The 18,905-nt window shown below is 45.8% G+C and overlaps 1 protein-coding gene across 1 annotated transcript in view; it reads left to right on the top strand.

Annotated features, from left to right (window-relative positions):
• The window catches only part of LOC129817808 (synapse differentiation-inducing gene protein 1-like), a 124,585-nt gene that overhangs the window by 16,631 nt on the left and 89,049 nt on the right, over positions 1 to 18,905 (top strand). Inside the window, exon 2 of the mRNA XM_055873379.1 lies at positions 7,456 to 8,056. Coding sequence (XP_055729354.1) covers positions 7,544 to 8,056 — 513 coding nt within the window. The 5' untranslated portion in view covers positions 7,456 to 7,543. The remainder of the gene's footprint in view (positions 1 to 7,455; positions 8,057 to 18,905) is intronic.

Genomic DNA, 18,905 nt, shown 5'->3' with positions numbered 1-18,905 from the left:
TCATATTGTATTTCAGCATCTCATATGGTATTTTAGCATCTCAGATGGTATTTTAGCATCTCATATTGTATTTCAGCATCTCAGATGGTATTTCAGCATCTCATATGGTATTTCAGCATCTCAGATGGTATTTCAGCATCTCATATGGTATTTTAGCATCTCAGATGGTATTTTAGCATCTCATATTGTATTTCAGCATCTCATATTGTATTTCAGCATCTCAGATGGTATTTCAGCATCTCATATTGTATTTCAGCATCTCAGATTGTATTTTAGCATCTCATATGGTATTTACATCTCAGATGGTATTTCAGCATCTCAGATGGTATTTTAGCATCTCATATGGTATTTCAGCATCTCAGATGGTATTTCAGCATCTCATATGGTATTTCAGCATCTCAGATGGTATTTTACGTCTCAGATTGTATTTCAGCATCTCAGATGGTATTTTAGCATCTCAGATGGTATTTCAGCATCTCAGATGGTATTTTACGTCTCAGATTGTATTTTAGCATCTCATATGGTATTTTAGCATCTCAGATTTTATTTTAGCATCTCAGATGGTATTTCAGCATCTCAGATGGTATTGTAGCATCTCATATTGTATTTCAGCATCTCAGATGGTATTTCAGCATCTCATATGGTATTTCAGCATCTCAGATGGTATTTCAGCATCTCAGATGGTATTTCAGCATGTCAGATGGTATTTTAGCATCTCAGATGGTATTTCAGCATCTCAGATGGTATTTCAGCATCTCAGATGGTATTTCAGCATCTCATATGGTATTTCAGCATCTCAGATGGTATTTCAGCATCTCAGATGGTATTTCAGCATCTCATATGGTATTTCAGCATCTCAGATGGTATTTCAGCATCTCATATGGTATTTCAGCATCTCAGATGGTATTTCAGCATCTCAGATGGTATTTCAGCATCTCAGATGGTATTTCAGCATCTCAGATGGTATTTCAGCATCTCATATGGTATTTCAGCATCTCAGATGGTATTTCAGCATCTCAGATGGTATTTCAGCATCTCAGATGGTATTTTAGCATCTCAGATGGTATTTCAGCATCTCAGATGGTATTTTACGTCTCAGATGGTATTTTAGCATCTCAGATTGTATTTACATCTCAGATGTGCACATGCAAACTGCAGACGTTTGTTGGTCTCCTGTTTCGTGTGAGTCAGTACCTTTGTTCTAGGGTGTCAGTGTGCTTAGCACATACCAGTCGGCGCACTACCTCTGGTCCAGGACGTTATGTTAACAACTGTTAGCTGTGCAGCTAGCTAGCTACTACACTAGCTCTGGTACACACTACCTCTGATCCAGGACGTTATGTTAACCACTGTTGCCTGTGCAGCTAGCTAGCTACTACACTAGCTCTGGTACACACTACCTCTGGTCCAGGACGTTATGTTAACCACTGTTGCCTGTGCAGCTAGCTAGCTACTAGTACACACTACCTAGTACACAGTAACTAGCTAGTAATAGTTAGTACAATACTAGCTACTACACACTACCTAGCTAGTACAGACTAGCTAGTACAACACTAACTAGCTAGTACACACTATCTAGCTAGTACTAGGCAGTACAACACTAGCTAGTACACACTAACTAGCTTGTACACTACCTAGCTAGTACACTACAAGCTAGCTAGTGCACACTAGCTGGTACTAACTAGCTTCCTAGTACAACACTAGCTTCACTAGTACAACACTAGCTCTAGTACAACACTAGCTAGTACACACTAACTAGCTAGTACACTATCTAGCTAGTACACTTCAAGCTAGCTAGTGCACACTAGCTGGTACTAACTAGCTTCCTAGTACAACACTAGCTTCACTAGTACAACACTAGCTCTAGTACAACACTAGCTAGCACACATTACCTAGCTAGTACAGACTAGCTAGCTATTACACACTAGCTAGTATAACATTGCTTCACTAGTACAACACTTGCTCTAGTACAGTGTCTGTGGCGTCAGAAGGTATCTGCCAGATCCGATTGAAGGCTTCAGGCAGAAAGCCTCAGTGAGTGATAGCACCCATCCTCCTCCTCCTTCGTTGTGTTGTATTGTTCTCCATGTTTTGTAGGCAGGCTAAACAAGCCTTAACAATGAGTATACCAGTATCTGTGGGGAGGGAGGCACACACACACACACACACACACACACACACACACACACACACACACACACACACACACACACACACACACACACACACACACACACACCTTGCCCTAGTGTTTAATTAAAATGTCTGTATTTTCTACAGAGCATGCAGATTAAGCAGGTTCCAGGAGATGGGCTTTGTGTGTGTGTGTGTGTGTGTGTGTGTGTGTGTGTGTGTGTGTGTGTGTGTGTGTGTGTGTGTGTGTGTGTGTGTGTGTGTGTGTGTGTGTGTGTGTGTGTGTGTGTGTGTGTGTGTGTGTGTGTGTGTGTGTGTGTGTGTGTGTGTGTGTGTGTGTGTGTGTGTGTGTGTGTGTGTGTGTGTGGCTGTCTGCACATTCGTACCTGTGAGTGTTGAATCTAACTGCAGAATCAGATGTTTGTCCATGAACATCAAATTTCGAAGATTACATTTTAGGCATTCATTCCGTATAAGGGTTAAGGTTTGGGACAGGTTAAACATATTACATTTACAAAACGCATGGCTAGCACTGGCATTATACGTGCGACCCTCGGAGCCAGAGCTCATCAGCCATCCCCTTCCACAACACCCTAACTGAACACAAAGTCTACAACACCCTAACTGAATCCCACCCTACTCTCCCTAGCTCCCTAACTAAACCCTAGACTACCGTCCACAACACCCTAACTAAACCCAAAGTCTACTCTCCCTAGCTCCCTAACTAAACCCTAGACTACCGTCCACAACACCCTAACTAAACCCAAAGTCTACAACACCCTAACTGAACACAAAGTCTACAACACCCTAACTGAATCCCACCCTACTCTCCCTAGCTCCCTAACTAAACCCTAGACTACCGTCCACAACACCCTAACTAAACCCAAAGTCTACTCTCCCTAGCTCCCTAACTAAACCCTAGACTACCGTCCACAACACCCTAACTGAACACAAAGTCTACAACACCCTAACTGAACACAGTCTACTCTCCCTAGCTCCCTAACTAAACCCAAAGTCTACTCTCCCTAGCTCCCTAACTAAACCCTAGACTACCGTCCACAACACCCTAACTGAACACAAAGTCTACAACACCCTAACTGAACACAGTCTACTCTCCCTAGCTCCCTAACTGAACACAGTCTACTCTCCCTAGCTCCCTAACTAAACCCAAAGTCTACTCTCCATAGCTCCCTAACTAAACCCTAGACTACCGTCCACAATGGTCTAGCTAAACGCTAGACTACCGTCCACAACACCCTAACTAAACCCAAAGCCTACAGCTCCCTAACTAAACAGTAGCCTACCGTCCACAATGGTCTAGACTACCGTCCACAAAGCCTTAACTAAACCCAAAGCCTACAGCTCCCTAGCTAAAACACTAGCCTACCATCCACCCTAGCTAAAGTCAAGCCTAGCATCCACAGCTCCCTAGCTAAACCCAAGTCTACTGTCCACAGCTCCCTAGCTAATCCCAAGTCTACTGTCCACAGCTCCCTAGCTAAACCCAAGTCTACTGTCCACAGCTCCCTAGCTAAACCCAAGTCTACTGTCCACAGCTCCCTAGCTAAACCCAAGTCTACTGTCCACAGCTCCCTAGCTAAACCAAAGCCTAATGTCCACAGCTCCCTAGCTAAGCTCAAGCCTAATGTCCACAGCGCCCTAGCTAAACCCTAGCCTACTGTCCACCCTAGTTAATCCCAAGATGACCATCCACATCGCCCTGGCTAAACCCTAGTGTACCGTACACAACGCCCTGGCTAAACCCTAGTGTACTGTACACAACGCCCTGGCTAAACCCTCGGCGAAACCCACACCCTCGGTTAGGGTTGCCAACTTTTTCACTACCAAATAAGGGACAAAGGGTGGCGTGCCAGTGCAGGGGGCCACGGTGGCGTGCCAGTGCAGGGGTGGCGTGCCAGTGCAGGGGGCCACGGTGGTGTGCCAGTGCAGAGGTCCACGGTGGCGTGCCAGTGCAGGGGTGGCGTGCCAGTGCAGAGGGCCACGGTGGCATGCCAGTGCAGGGGTGGCGTGCCAGTGCAGGGGGCCACGGTGGCATGCCAGTGCAGGGGTGGCGTGCCAGTGCAGGGGGCCACGGTGGCGTGCCAGTGCAGGGGTGGCGTGCCAGTGCAGGGGCCACGGTGGCGTGCCAGTGCAGGGGTGGCGTGCCAGTGCAGGGGGCCACGGGGGTGGGGGTTATGGTGTTGTGTGAATTAATATAAAGGGTATATTCATAGTCTTATTCAATTGGAAGGGCAAAACATTTCTATATTCCATTTAGCCTATAGCTTTCCTAAAACTGTAACATCATTTAATCTTATGTGAATAAACCTCAAAATAAATAATCAAAGAAATCACAATTTGGACGTTTATAGCAAGAACAAGAAACTACTTTTCAAATGCAAAAGAGGAAAAGAGGGGCATGAGTCACTCACCAAGTCTACATATTTTTTTGCTGGTCTTGACTGATTCAGGCAGTCCTTTCTCCTCCTGCATAGCCAGAGAGAAGTCATTACATGACAAATCACAGTTCCCAGATATTTGAAGTTCATTTTTGATCAGTTCTGTGCTGTATCTGTTTCTTGATTCTGACCATTTAATGGTCATCAGAGAGAAAATCCTCTCCACAAAGGCATTTGAGTCTGGCACACTGAGGACAAATGAGACAATCCTGAACATGTTGATCAAATGTGCTTTCGCTAGGTTTTGGAAAACTGCCACCTACATCTCACTGGTGGATGTTGTTGTATCCTGTCTGGCTTTCTGTATTTCCTCCCGGCAAGCATAACACTCTTCATAGAGTTGGTCCATACTGACTGTCTCTGTCATTTTGAGGGCAACCACCACCTGCTCCAGGTCAGTGAAGGAGAGCTCCTCATAGAGGCCCATCAGTTTCACCATGACATGTTCTGCTGAGAAATTAAACCACTTGTCAATGTATGTAATGACAGTGTCATAGAACGTCCTGTTGCCGTTTGGACCTTTGTGCTGACAATTGTTTGTCCATCAGCTGCTTGGTCTACTCAGAAAAAAACTGTCCTGTTTCAGCTGAAGCATCTTACATTTTTAACTTTTGGACTTCCTCGTAAACATCTGTGATGCAGAGTGCTGTTTCCTCCTGCTTTTTTACGAGTTGGTCATAAACACACCCCACGTTGTGGGAAAAGCACAGATAATCTCAGCAGCTCCTGTTTTTTCTTCATACTCAAAAATACTCTTCAGTGCCACAGAACAGGTCTCCCCCAGGGACCTGAAGTATGAGGTAAGAGCTGGCCAGCTTCGCAGGAGACGATCGACAGCTGGATGAAGAGAGAGCCATCGTGTGCAAACATGTCGCAGAATTTCACGCCACTCAGTGTCAACAAAGGCAACAACAACAAAAAAATGCACGCAGTTCCTCTCTTCGGGAAGTGGATACTGATAGGTGTCTGTAGATCTGTAAAACAATTGTCTCTATGTCCAATGACCGCTGATCACCGGTGTGCCTGCAGGCATTATGAGCCACGTGAGCTGGGCAACTAGCTTTCAGAATCCGATTGTTGGCTCTGCTCAGTAACTGGTAAACGGAGAGGTGTTTTCCAATCATGTCAGTTTCCGCAGTAGACGTCACGAAGAATGCACCGATGTTGCTAGCACCTTTAGCTAGCGTGGCCTTGTGCATTTCTGTGGAGGCACGCTGAGTTAGGTCATTCACCCCTCCATGGCCAATTGAGAATTCCCAACGCATAAAGTACAGAAAGCTTTCATCGGGTCACCACTGACGGCCTTAACACACATCTTTATTGCCTCACATTGTTTGTTGTAGCTGCACAGTCTTTTCTATTTTGCATGTTTATCCATATTTCCTTGATATGCCAAACCTGACCGAACAATAACAGAAATGACTTTGCAGGAATTGGCGCGTTTACACTATACTGTGATTGGATGAATATACGGGACATGGGAGGTCCCGTATGGGACAAACCAATTTAGCCAAATATAAGGGACATCCCGGCTAATACGGGACAGTTGGCAACCCCACTCTAGCTAAACCTTAGACATCTATCTAACAGCTACCAGTAGACTAACAACTTGATTACATTCTTCTGGAAGTGTTAAACGCAGTGTTGTCTCTCAGTAGCCCAGTGTATTGTGTTTACACCACTGCTTCACTGAGATGGAAAACTGAGTTGACTTACTTCTCTTATTTCCTCTCTGCAGCTCTCATCCTGTTGAACACCATCAGTGTCTGCCTCCTTAACCCAGCCACTTCCTTCTTCCCTCCCCATGTTCCTCCCTCCACAATGACCCAGCGAATTCCAAGCTTAATGTCCACAGCTCCCTAGCTAAACCCTAGCTTACGTCTACAAAGCCCTAGCTATACCCACATCTACCTTCCACAACTTGCTAAACCCAAGCCTACCATCCACAGCTCCCTAGCTAAACTCAAGCCTACTATCCACAATGCCCTTAGCTAAACCAAAGTCTACCGTCCACAACGTCTAGGTAAACCCTAGTCCACTGTCCACAGCTCCCTAGCTAAACTCAAGCCTACTATCTACAATGCCCTTAGCTAAACCCTACTTTCCACAGCTCCCTAGCTAAACCCTAGCCTAATGTCCACAGCTCCCTAGCCAAACCTTACTTTCCACAGCTCCCTAGCTAAACCCAAGCCTAATGTCCACAGCTCCCTAGCTAAACCCAAGTCTACTGTGACACAGCTCCCTAGCTAAACCCTAGCCTAATGTCCACAGCTCCCTAGCCAAACCTTACTTTCCACAGCTCCCTAGCTAAACCCAAGCCTAATGTCCACAGCTCCCTAGCTAAACCCAAGTCTACTGTGACACAGCTCCCTAGCTAAACCCTAGCCTACTGTCCACAGCGCCCTAGCTAAACCCTATTTTCCACAGCTCCCTAGCTAAACCCTACTTTCCACAGCTCCCTAGCTAAACCCTACTTTCCACAGCTCCCTAGCTAAACACAAGCCTACCTTCCACAGCTCCCTAGCTAAACCCAAGCCTACTGTCCACAGCTCCCTAGCTAAACCCAAGCCTACTGTCCACAGCTCCCTAGCTAAACCCAAGCCTACTGTCCACAGCTCCCTAGCTAAACCCAAGATGTTTGTCCACAGCTCCCTAGTTAAACCCTAGCCTGCCGTCCACAATGGCCTAGCTAAACCTTAGACATCTATCTAACAGCTACCAGTAGACTAACAACTTGATTACATTCTTCTGGAAGTGTTAAACGCAGTGTTGTCTCTCAGTAGCCCAGTGTATTGTCTTTACACCACTGCTTCACTGAGATGGAAAACTGAGTTGACTAACTTCTCTTATTTCCTCTCTGCAGCTCTCATCCTGTTGAACACCATCAGTAGCTGCCACCTTCAGTGAGGTCCTCTTAAGCCACTTCCACTGACTCCTGAACCCTCGTTGCCATGGAGAACATGAGTGAGCTCCAGAACCCGCTCCTGGACAAGAACAGCAAGCACGTCGTCAACGGTTACGGCGGCGACTTCCCTAACAACCAGTACCAGGAGAACATCATCAACTACTTAACCGGTGGCAACAGCGGAGAAGGAGGAGGTAACACTAACAACGGTACGGTGGCCCATGTGGGACACAACAACCCCAACGGCAAGACGAAAGCCCAACAACTCCTGGACGCCACCTCCCTCCATCTGGCCGTCGAGGCCTTCTACAGGCCTAACTTCATCCTGTACAAGGAGGAAGGGGGAGGAGGCGGCGGCGTCAAGGCCAAGGATTATAAGAGCGAGTGCTGCGAGACTACCTTCACAGAGAAGAAGGAGAAGGAGAGGGAGGCGTCTGTAGCAGTGGAGACCCCCGGCAGCACAGAGGACCCTCAGGCCAAGCTGCTGGAAGAAGGAGACAATGTGAAGATACAAACTGTCTCCTACGAGGTGGAGGAGGAGGAGTATGTGGATTACGAGGTAAGGAAAAGGAAACACTCGGTTGTATCCTCCCATAGTAGATTCAGAATTTATGAGCAGGTACGTGAGCATGCACCTGGGGAATTGCTGGAAGTGTGATAACGGATTTGTGGTTTGGTAGAAAGTAGAAACCGCTGTGCCTCCATCCTCTCTAGCTCCTGTGTGTGCTGGCTGGGGGAGCAGTGGGATTGGTTAGGATTGAGGGGTAGACCAGAGAAGAAGGTAGTGGATTGGGAAGTGGTGCAGAGAAGCAGGTACCAGGTTAGGCAGTAGAGCAGAGAAGCAGGTACCAGGTTAGGCAGTAGAGCAGAGAAGCAGGTACCAGGTTAGGCAGTAGAGCAGAGAAGCAGGTACAATGTTAGGCAGTAGAGCAGAGAAGCAGGTACCAGGTTAGGCAGTAGAATAGAGAAGCAGGTAGCAGGTTAGGCAGTAGAATAGAGGAGCAGGTACCAGGTTAGGCAGTAGAATAGAGAAGCAGGTACCAGGTTAGGCAGTAGAATAGAGAAGCAAGTACCAGGTTAGGCAGTAGAATAGAGAAGCAGGTAGCAGGTTAGGCAGTAGAATAGAGGAGCAGGTACCAGGTTAGGCAGTAGAATAGAGAAGCAGGTACCAGGTTAGGCAGTAGAATAGAGAAGCAGGTACCAGGTTAGGCAGTAGAGCAGAGAAGCAGGTACAAGGTTAGGCAGTAGAGCAGAGAAGCAGGTAGAATGTTAGGCAGTAGAGCAGAGGAATAGGTACCAGGTTAGGCAGTAGAATAGAGAAGCAGGTACCAGGTTAGGCAGTAGAATAGAGAAGCAGGTACCAGGTTAGGCAGTAGAACAGAGAAGCAGGTACCAGCTTAGGCAGTAGAGCAGAGAAGCAGGTACGAGGTTAGGCAGTAGAGCAGAGAAGCAGGTACCAGATTAGGCAGTAGAGCAGAGAAGCAGGTAGCAGGTTAGGCAGTAAAATAGAGAAGCAGGTAGCAGGTTAGGCAGTAGAACAGAGAAGCAGGTAGCAGGTTAGGCAGTAGAACAGAGAAGCAGGTAGAATGTTAGGCAGTAGAGCAGAGAAGCAGGTACCAGGTTAGGCAGTAGAACAGAGAAGCAGGTAGCAGGTTAGGCAGTAGAGCAGAGGAGCAGTTACCAGGTTAGGCAGTAGAATAGAGAAGCTGGTAGCAGGTTAGGCAGCAGAGCAGAGAAGCAAGTACCAGGTTAGGCAGTAGAACAGAGAAGCAGGTACCAGGTTAGGCAGTAGAGCAGAGAAGCAGGTACCAGGTTAGGCAGTAGAGCAGAGAAGCAGGTAGCAGATTAGGCAGTAGAGCAGAGAAGCAGGTAGCAGATTAGGCAGTAGAGCAGAGAAGCAGGTACCAGGTTAGGCAGTAGAGCAGATGAGCAGGTACCAGGTTAGGCAGTAGAATAGAGAAGCAGGTACCAGGTTAGGCAGTAGAATAGAGAAGCAGGTACCAGGTTAGGCAGTAGAACAGAGAAGCAGGTACAAGGTTAGACAGTAGAGCAGAGAAGCAGGTACCAGGTTAGGCAGTAGAGCAGAGAAGCAGGTACCAGGTTAGGCAGTAGAGCAGAGAAGCAGGTAGAATGTTAGGCAGTAGAGCAGAGAAGCAGGTACAAGGTTAGGCAGTAGAGCAGAGAAGCAGGTAGAATGTTAGGCAGTAGAGCAGAGAAGCAGGTACAAGGTTAGGCAGTAGAGCAGAGAAGCAGGTAGAAAGTTAGGCAGTAGAACAGAGATGCAGGTACCAGGTTAGGCAGTAGAATAGAGAAACAGGTAGCAGGTTAGGCAGTAGAGCAGAGGAGCAGGTACCAGGTTAGGCAGTAGAATAGAGAAGCAGGTACCAGGTTAGGCAGTAGAGCAGAGGAGCAGGTACCAGGTTAGGCAGTAGAATAGAGAAGCAGGTACCAGGTTAGGCAGTAGAGCAGAGAAGCAGGTACCAGGTTAGGCAGTAGAACAGAGAAGCAGGTAGCAGGTTAGGCAGTAGAGCAGAGAAGCAGGTACCAGGTTAGGCAGTAGAGCAGAGAAGCAGGTACCAGGTTAGGCAGTAGAACAGAGAAGCAGGTAGCAGGTTAGGCAGTAGAATAGAGAAGCAGGTACCAGGTTAGGCAGTAGAACAGAGAAGCAGGTTAGGCAGTAGAGCAGAGAAGCAGGTACCAGGTTAGGCATTAGAACAGAGAAGCAGGTACCAGGTTAGGCAGTAGAGCAGAGAAGCAGGTACCATGTTAGGCAGTAGAATAGAGAAGCAGGTACCAGGTTAGGCAGTAGAATAGAGAAGCAGGTAGTAGGGATGTTGTACTGTTTTACAGTAAGGAAAGTAGTAATGTGAAGTATATTACAGCATCTCTGCTGTAAAGCAACATTACAGTATGCAGCTAGCAACTCTGGTGGCAGGATAATGCTGTAAATTTACAGTGAAATTCTTCCTGAAACCTAAAAGAAAAATAATACATTTGTACATATATAAATATTTACTACAAACAGTACCAGTCAAATGTTTGGACACACCTACATGTTCAAGGGCTTTTCTTTATTTTTACTATTTTCTACATTGTAGAATAATAATCAAGACATCAAAAACCATGAAATTTCACATTTGGAATCGTGTACTAACCAAAAAATATTTATATTTGAGATTCTACAACGTGGCACCCTTTGCCTTGACAGCTTTTCACACTCTTGGCATTCCCTCAACCAGCTTCATGAGGAAGTCACCTGGAATACATTTCAATTAACAGGTGTGCCTTGTTAAAAGTTAATTTGTGGAACTTCTTTCCTTCTTAAACTTCTTATGGCTAGCGGAACACCTCGACAACATGCCGCTGAAAAGACAGGGCGCAAAATTAAAATTATTTTTTTGAAATATGTAACATTCATACAAGGGCAATACACCAAATTAAAGCTTAACTTCTTGTTAATGTGTTTGAGCCAATCAGTTGTGTTGTGACAAGGTACGGGTGGTAAACAGAAGATAGCCCTATTTGGTAAAATACCAAGTCCATATTAAGTCAAGAACAGCTCACATAAGCAAAGAGAAACGACACTCCATCATTACTTTAAGACATGAAGGTCAGTCAATCTGGAAGATTTCTTAAAGTGCAGTTGCATAAACCATCAAGCGCTATGATGAAACTGGCTCTCATGAGGACCACCACAGGAAAGGAAGACCCAGAGTTACCTCTGCTGCAGAGGATAAGTTCATCAGAGTTACCAACCTCAAAAATTGCAGCCCAAATAAATGCTTCACAGAGTTCAAGTAACAGACACCTCAACATCAACGGTTCAGAGGAGACTGCGTGAATCAGGCCTTCGGGGTCGAATTGCTGCAAAGAAACCACTACTAAAGGACACCAATAAGAAGAAAAGACTTGCTTGGGCCAAGAAACATGAGCAATGGACATTAGAATGGAAGTCTGTCCTTTGGTGTGATGAGTCCAAATTTGATAATTTTTGGTTCCAACCGCCGTGTCTTTGTGAGACGCAGAGTAGGTGAACGGATGATCTCCGTGTGTGTGGTTCCCACCGTGAAGCGTGGAGGAGGTGGTGTGATGTGTGGGGGTGCTTTGCTGGAGACACTGATTTATTTAGATTTCAAGGCACACTTAACCAGCATGTCTAACACAGCATTCTGCAGCGATATACCATCCCATCTCGTTTGTGCTTAGTGGGACTATCATTTGTTTTCCAACAGGACAATGACCCAACACACCTCCAGGCTGTGTAAGGGCAATTTGACCAAGAAGGAGAGTGATGGAGTGCTGCATCAGATGACCTGGCCTCCATAATCACCCAACCTCAACCCAATTGAGATGGTTTGGGATGAGTTGGACTGCAGAGTGAAGGAAAAGCAGCCAACAATTGCTCAGCATATGTGGGAACTCCTTCAAGACTGTTGGAAAAGCATTCCAGGTGAAGCTGGTTGAGAGAATACCAAGAGTGTGCAAAGCTGTCATCAAGGTAAAGGGTGGCAACTTTGAAGAATCTAAAAAAATATATTTGAATTTTTTTAACACTTTGTGTTACTACATGATTCCATATCTGTTATTTCATATTTTTGATGACTTCACTATTATTCTACAATGTAGAAAATAGTAAAAACAAAGAAAACCCATTGCATTAGTAGGTCCAAACTTTAGACTGGTACTGTACATTTATAAAACATTAACAACAAATTACCAACAGAATTGACGTTAGAAGTAAGAACAGTTAACACATATGTAACCGAATTCGAGCATCATTACAACACTCATTTAAAAACTACATTGTGTGCCTGTGTGTGTGGAGGGGGGGAGAGAGAGACGAAGAGACAGAGAGGGAAAGTTGGGATTGGGTACGATCCTAGATCAAGGGGCAACTCTCTTCGGGGTAAAGGGGGTTCAGAGGCAGTGAAACGGGACAGTTTGGGCAGGAGAGCATCCAGGAGGGAGACGTCAGAACCATGTGTTCTTCATGAGGCTCCGTAACAATCATCCTCAGATCTGATTGGTCAGCTCTTCTCACCCCTTGGACAAGCATAGAAAAATAAAGAATAGAACGAGAGAGGAGGACATAATAGGCTGGGGTCGTGTGTGTGTGTGTGTGTGTGTGTGTGTGTGTGTGTGTGTGTGTGTGTGTGTGTGTGTGTGTGTGTGTGTGTGTGTGTGTGTGTGTGTGTGTGTGTGTGTGTGCGTGCGTGCGTGCGTGTGTATGTGAGTGTGTGTGCGAGGCCTTTATTCAAACTCAGTGAGCTCTTGGAAGAATGGGGCAATGTAGGGGTTCTGACGTCCTCTGGACCACCGTGTCAGTTTGTCCTATCTTCAGAGTTCATCAACTCCAACCAGGAATCTGTACAGCCATATATAGTTTATGAAATCAGTTTAGAGATTGAACAAATAACTTACGACAGCTAGAGACACCTACTTCCTGGCTAACTAATATAATATTGCTATAGCTACAATACCACAGATTATTTTACCAGACTCACAACAGTTTCCTTTCTCTCTGTGCCACCTAATGTTTGCATACTACTGGTACATTGAACGTGTATAGCTGAAACTGTAACATTATGGAACAATGTTGTTTAAATCCAACGATATGTACGCTGGGAGAGGCTCTATGGACACCCCATGGCCTTCAAAACAATGATGTATGTCGCACCGCTGAGAGCCGAGTGAACGGAGGACAGTGTTCCGGTGTTGTTGCCATTCATGCTCTCCCTATTGAGTACACTGTATCTGTACCTGTACACCAAGCGTATCCCGTACACCAAGCGTATCCCGTCCACCAAGCGTATCCCGTACACCAAGCGTATCCCGTCCACCAAGCGTATCCCGTACACCAAGCGTATCCCGTACACCAAGCGTATCCCGTACACAAAGCGTATCCCGTACACCAAGCGTATCCCGTCCACCAAGCGTATCCCGTCCACCAAGCGTATCCCGTACACCAAGCGTATCCCGTACACAAAGCGTATCCCGTACACAAAGCGTATCCCGTACACCAAGCGTATCCCGTCCACCAAGCGTATCCCGTACACCAAGCGTATCCCGTACACCAAGCGTATCCCGTACACCATGCGTATCCCGTACACCAAGCGTATCCCGTACACCAAGCGTATCCCGTCCACCAAGCGTATCCCGTACACCAAGCGTATCCCGTCCACCAAGCGTATCCCGTACACCAAGCGTATCCCGTACACCAAGCGTATCCCGTACACCAAGCGTATCCCGTACACCATGCGTATCCCGTACACCAAGCGTATCCCGTACACCAAGCGTATCCCGTACACCAAGCGTATCCCGTACACCATGCGTATCCCGTACACCAAGCGTATCCCGTACACCAAGCGTATCCCGTACACCAAGCGTATCCCGTACACCAAGCGTATCCCGTACACCAAGCGTATCCCGTACACCAAGCGTATCCCGTACACCAAGCGTATCCCGTACACCATGCGTATCCCGTACACCATGCGTATCCCGTACACCATGCGTATCCCGTACACCAAGCGTATCCCGTACACCAAGCGTATCCCGTACACCAAGCGTATCCCGTACACCATGCGTATCCCGTACACCATGCGTATCCCGTACACCAAGCGTATCCCGTACACCAAGCGTATCCCGTACACCATGCGTATCCCGTACACCAAGCGTTTCCCGTCCACCAAGCGTATCCCGTAGACCAAGTGTATCCCATACACCATGCCGTACATCATCTTCACTATCTTCACTATCTTGTCAGGTTCAGCCAGGGCCAGACATTGGTCAAACATTCAGGGCCAGACATTGGTCAAACATTCAGGGCCAGACATTGGTCAAACATTCAGGGCCAGACATTGGTCAAACATTCAGGGCCAGACATTGGTCAAACATTCAGGGCCAGACATTGGTCAAACATTCAGGGCCAGACATTGGTCAAACATTCAGGGCCAGACATTGGTCAAACATTCAGGGCCAGACATTGGTCAAACATTCAGGGCCGGACATTGGTCAAACATTCTGGGCCGGACATTGGTCAAACAATCAGGGCCAGACATTGGTCAAACATTCAGGGCCAGACATTGGTCAAACATTCAGGGCCAGACATTGGTCAAACATTCAGGGCCAGACATTGGTCAAACATTTAGGGCCAGACATTGGTCAAACATTCAGGGCCAGACATTGGTCAAAGCATTCAACAGCAATATCAATTCAAATACAGTTGTGTCGGAAGTTTACATACACTTAGGTTGGAATCATTAAAACTCGTTTTTCAACCACTCCACATATTTCTTGTTAACAAACTATGGTTTTGGCAAGTCGGTTAGGACATCTACTTTGTGCAAGTAATTTTTCCAACAATTGTTTAGAGACAGATTATTTCACTTTTAAATCACTGCATCACAATTCTAGTGGCTCAGAAGTTTACATTCACTAAGTTGACTGTGCCTTTAAACAGCTTGGAAAATTCCAGAAAATTGTGTTATGGCTTCAGAAGCTTCTGATATGCTAATTGACATCATTTGAGTCAATTGGAGGTGCACCTGTGGATGTATTTCAAGGCTTACCTTCAAACTCAGTGCCTCTTTGCTTGACATCATGGGAAAAAGAAATCAGCCAAGACCTCAGAAAAAAAATTGTAGACCCAATCCCAGAACAACAGCAAAAGACTTTGTGAAGATGCTGAGGAAACAGGTACAAAGTATCTATATCCACAATCCTATATTGACATAACCTGAAAGGCCGCTCTGCAAGGAAGAAGCCACTGCTCCAAAACCCCCATAAAAAAAGCCAGACTACGGTTTGCAACTGCACATGGGGACAAAGATTATACATTTTTTGAGAAATGTCCTCTGGTCTGATGAAACAAAAATAGAACTGTTTGGCCATAATGACCATTGTTATGTTTGGAGGAAAAATGTGGAGGCTTGCAAGCTGAAGAACACCATCCCAACCGTGGAGCACGCTGGTGGCAGCATCATGTTGTGGGGGTGCTCTGCTGCAGGAGGGACTGGTACACTTCATAAAACAGATGGCATCATGAGGGGGGGAAATTATGTGGAGATATTGAAGCAACATCTCAAGACATCAGTCAGGAAATTATTAAAGCTTGCTCGCAAATGGGTCTTCCAAATGGACAATGACCCCAAGCATATTTCCAATGTTGTGGCAACATGGCTTAAGGACAACAAAGTCAAAGTATTGGAGTGACCATCACAAAACCCTGACCTCAATCCTATAGAAAATTTGTGGGCAGAACTGAAAAAGTGTGTGCGAGCAAGAAGGCCTGACTCAGTTTCACCAACTCTGTCAGGAGGAGTGGGACAAAATTCACCCAATGTATTGTAATGAAACAGCAGGGAGCAGGTCTCGAACCCTCGACCTCCTAGCCCGAGGTCCGGCGCGCTATCGACTGTGCCGCAAAAGCATGCTCGAGCGGCAGAGTCGATTTCCGCGCTTATAAACACAGGGTCGTTACACTATTGTGGGAAGCTTGTGGAAGGCTACCCAAAATTTGACCCAAGATAAACAATTGAAAGGCAATGCTACCAAATAGTAATTGAGTTTATGTAAACGTCTGACCCACTGGGAATTTGATGAAAGAAATAAAAGCTGAAATAAATAATTCTCTCTACTATTATTCTGACATTTCACTTCCTTAAAATAAAGTGGTGATCCTGACTGACCTAAGACAGGGAATTTTTACTTGGATTAAATGTCAGAAATTATGAAAAACGGAGTTTAAATCTATTTGGCTAAGGTGTATGTAAACTTCCGACATCAACTGTAGATTTCAGAGATTCCTATCTGTACAAAACACTATCTAGACATCCCTATCTATACAAAACACTATCTAGACATCCCTATCTATACAAAACACTATCTAGACATCCCTATCTATATAAAACACTATCTAGCCATCCCTATCTATACAAAACACTACCTAGCCATCCCTATCTATACAAAACACTATCTAGACATCCCTATCTATACAAAACACTATCTAGACATCCCTATCTATACAAAACACTACCTAGAGATCCCTATCTATACAAAACACTACCTAGACATCCCTTATCTAACAATATCTAAATACACAATATGTGTCTCACCTGTTAGTGCTGTCAAAACTGACTACAGTATATGACATTATCTGCTTGATATTCAGGCCTGTGTGTGTGTGTGTGTGTGTGTGTGTGTGTGTGTGTGTGTGTGTGTGTGTGTGTGTGTGTGTGTGTGTGTGTGTGTGTGTGTGGGTGTGTGTGTGTGTGGGTGTGTGTGTGTGTGTGTGTGTGTGTGTGTGTGTGTGTGTGTGTGTGTGTGTGTGTGTGTGTGTGTGTGTGTGTGTGTGTGTGTGTGTGTGTGTGGGTGCACACATATGCAAGCCTGCGTGTGTGCGCAGCGGCTCTCCATCCCTCTCTCCTCTCTCCATCCCTCTCTCCATCCCTCTCTCCTCTCTCCATCCCTCTCTCCATCCCTCTCTCCTCTCTCCATCCCTCTCTCCTCTCTCCATCCCTCTCTCCATCCCTCTCTCCATCCCTCTCTCCTCTCTCCATCCCTCTCTCCATCCCTCTCTCCATCCCTCTCTCCTCTCTCCATCCCTCTCTCCATCCCTCTCTCCTCTCTCCATCCCTCTCTCCATCCCTCTCTCCTCTCTCCATCCCTCTCTCCATCCCTCTCTCCTCTCTCCATCCCTCTCTCCTCTCTCCATCCCTCTCTCCATCCCTCTCTCCATCCCTCTCTCCATCCCTCTCTCCATCCCTCTCTCCATCCCTCTCTCCATCCCTCTCTCCATCCCTCTCTCCATCCCTCTCTCCTCTCTCCATCCCTCTCTCCATCCCTCTCTCCATCCCTCTCTCCATCCCTCTCTCCATCCCTCTCTCCTCTCTCCATCCCTCTCTCCATCCCTCTCTCCATCCCTCTCTCCTCTATCCATCCCTCCCTACTCCCTCGCTCCACCCTGTCTCTAATGGTCACCAGGGACTATGCCGTTTTGGATCTCTTAACAGTGTAATAAAGGCCCAGATTTTACCTCCTGATAAACACCCACTTTAAATCTCTCTCTACCACTGTCAGATCTTACTTTCCTCCAGAGAGAGAGAGAGAAGGAGAGGAGAGAAAGGGCGATGAGGGAAGGAGACATGGAGGGAGACAGAAATAAATCAGTTCAATGTAATTGAAGACAATTGGGAAAAGTGGAACACAACTAAACAAACAACAACAGGAAGAGCTACATTATCTATCCAAAATGGAGATTTTATTGATAATAATTTCTCCAAATCTTTTTTTGGGCCTATAACAAAGAACAAACACATATACACGATTGATTACATAGCAGTCAGCTATTAAAGACTAGAACTAGAACTGACCAGATTGACATTCAAAATACAAAAAAAAACTCCAACCCAAAAAGGCCTGTGGTGTTGATGGTATCCTAAATGAAATGATCAAATATACAGACAACAAAATCCAATTGACTATAGTTAAACTCTTTAACATCGTCCTCAGCTCTGACATCTTCCCCAATATTTGGAACCAAGGTCTGAAGAGACAAAAGTGGAGACAAATTTGACCCCAATAACTATAGTGTGATATGCGTCAACAGCAACCTTGGGAAAATCCTCTGCATTATTATTAACTGTATTTCCTCAGTGAAAACCAATGTCCTGAGTAAATGTCGAATTGGCTTTTAACCAAATTACCCTACGACAGACCACGTATTCACCCTGCACATCATTATTGACAAACAAATGAAATCAAAAGCAAAGTCTTCTCCTGCTATGTTGATTTCCAAAAAGCTTTTGACTCAATTTGGCATGAAGGTCTGATATTTAAGCTGATGGAAAGCGGTGTTAAGGGGAAAACATACGACATTATACAATCCATGTACACAAACAACAAGTGTGCCATAAAAAAAAAAAACACACACACACATTTCTTTCCACAGGGCCATGAGGTGAGACACAGAGGCAATTTGAGCCCCACTTTCTTCAACATATGCTGTATATCAATTCATGTGCGAGGGCACTAGAACAGTCTGCTGTGTAGATTCTGTCAGACATGTGCACTGAAAGTTAATCTCAGTAAGAAAAAATTATGGTGTTCCAAAAAAGGTCCAGTTGACAGGACCATAATTACAAATTCCATCTAGACACCATTGCCCTAGAGCACAAAAAAAAAACTATATCTACCTCGGCCTAAACATCAGCACCACATGTAACTTCCACAAAGCTGTGAACGATCTGAGAGACAAGGCAAAAGGAACATCAAATTTGACATTCCAATAAGGATCTGGAGAGAGAGCGAGAGAGAGAGAGAGAGAGAGAGATAGAGAGAGAGAGACAGAGACAGAGACAGAGACAGAGACAGAGACAGAGAGCAAGAGAGCGACAGAGACAGAGACAGAG

Source organism: Salvelinus fontinalis, chromosome 20 (genome assembly GCF_029448725.1).
Source record: "Salvelinus fontinalis isolate EN_2023a chromosome 20, ASM2944872v1, whole genome shotgun sequence".
In the NCBI taxonomy this organism is placed as follows: domain Eukaryota; kingdom Metazoa; phylum Chordata; class Actinopteri; order Salmoniformes; family Salmonidae; genus Salvelinus; species Salvelinus fontinalis.
This window is presented reverse-complemented; position numbering and strand designations above follow the sequence as displayed.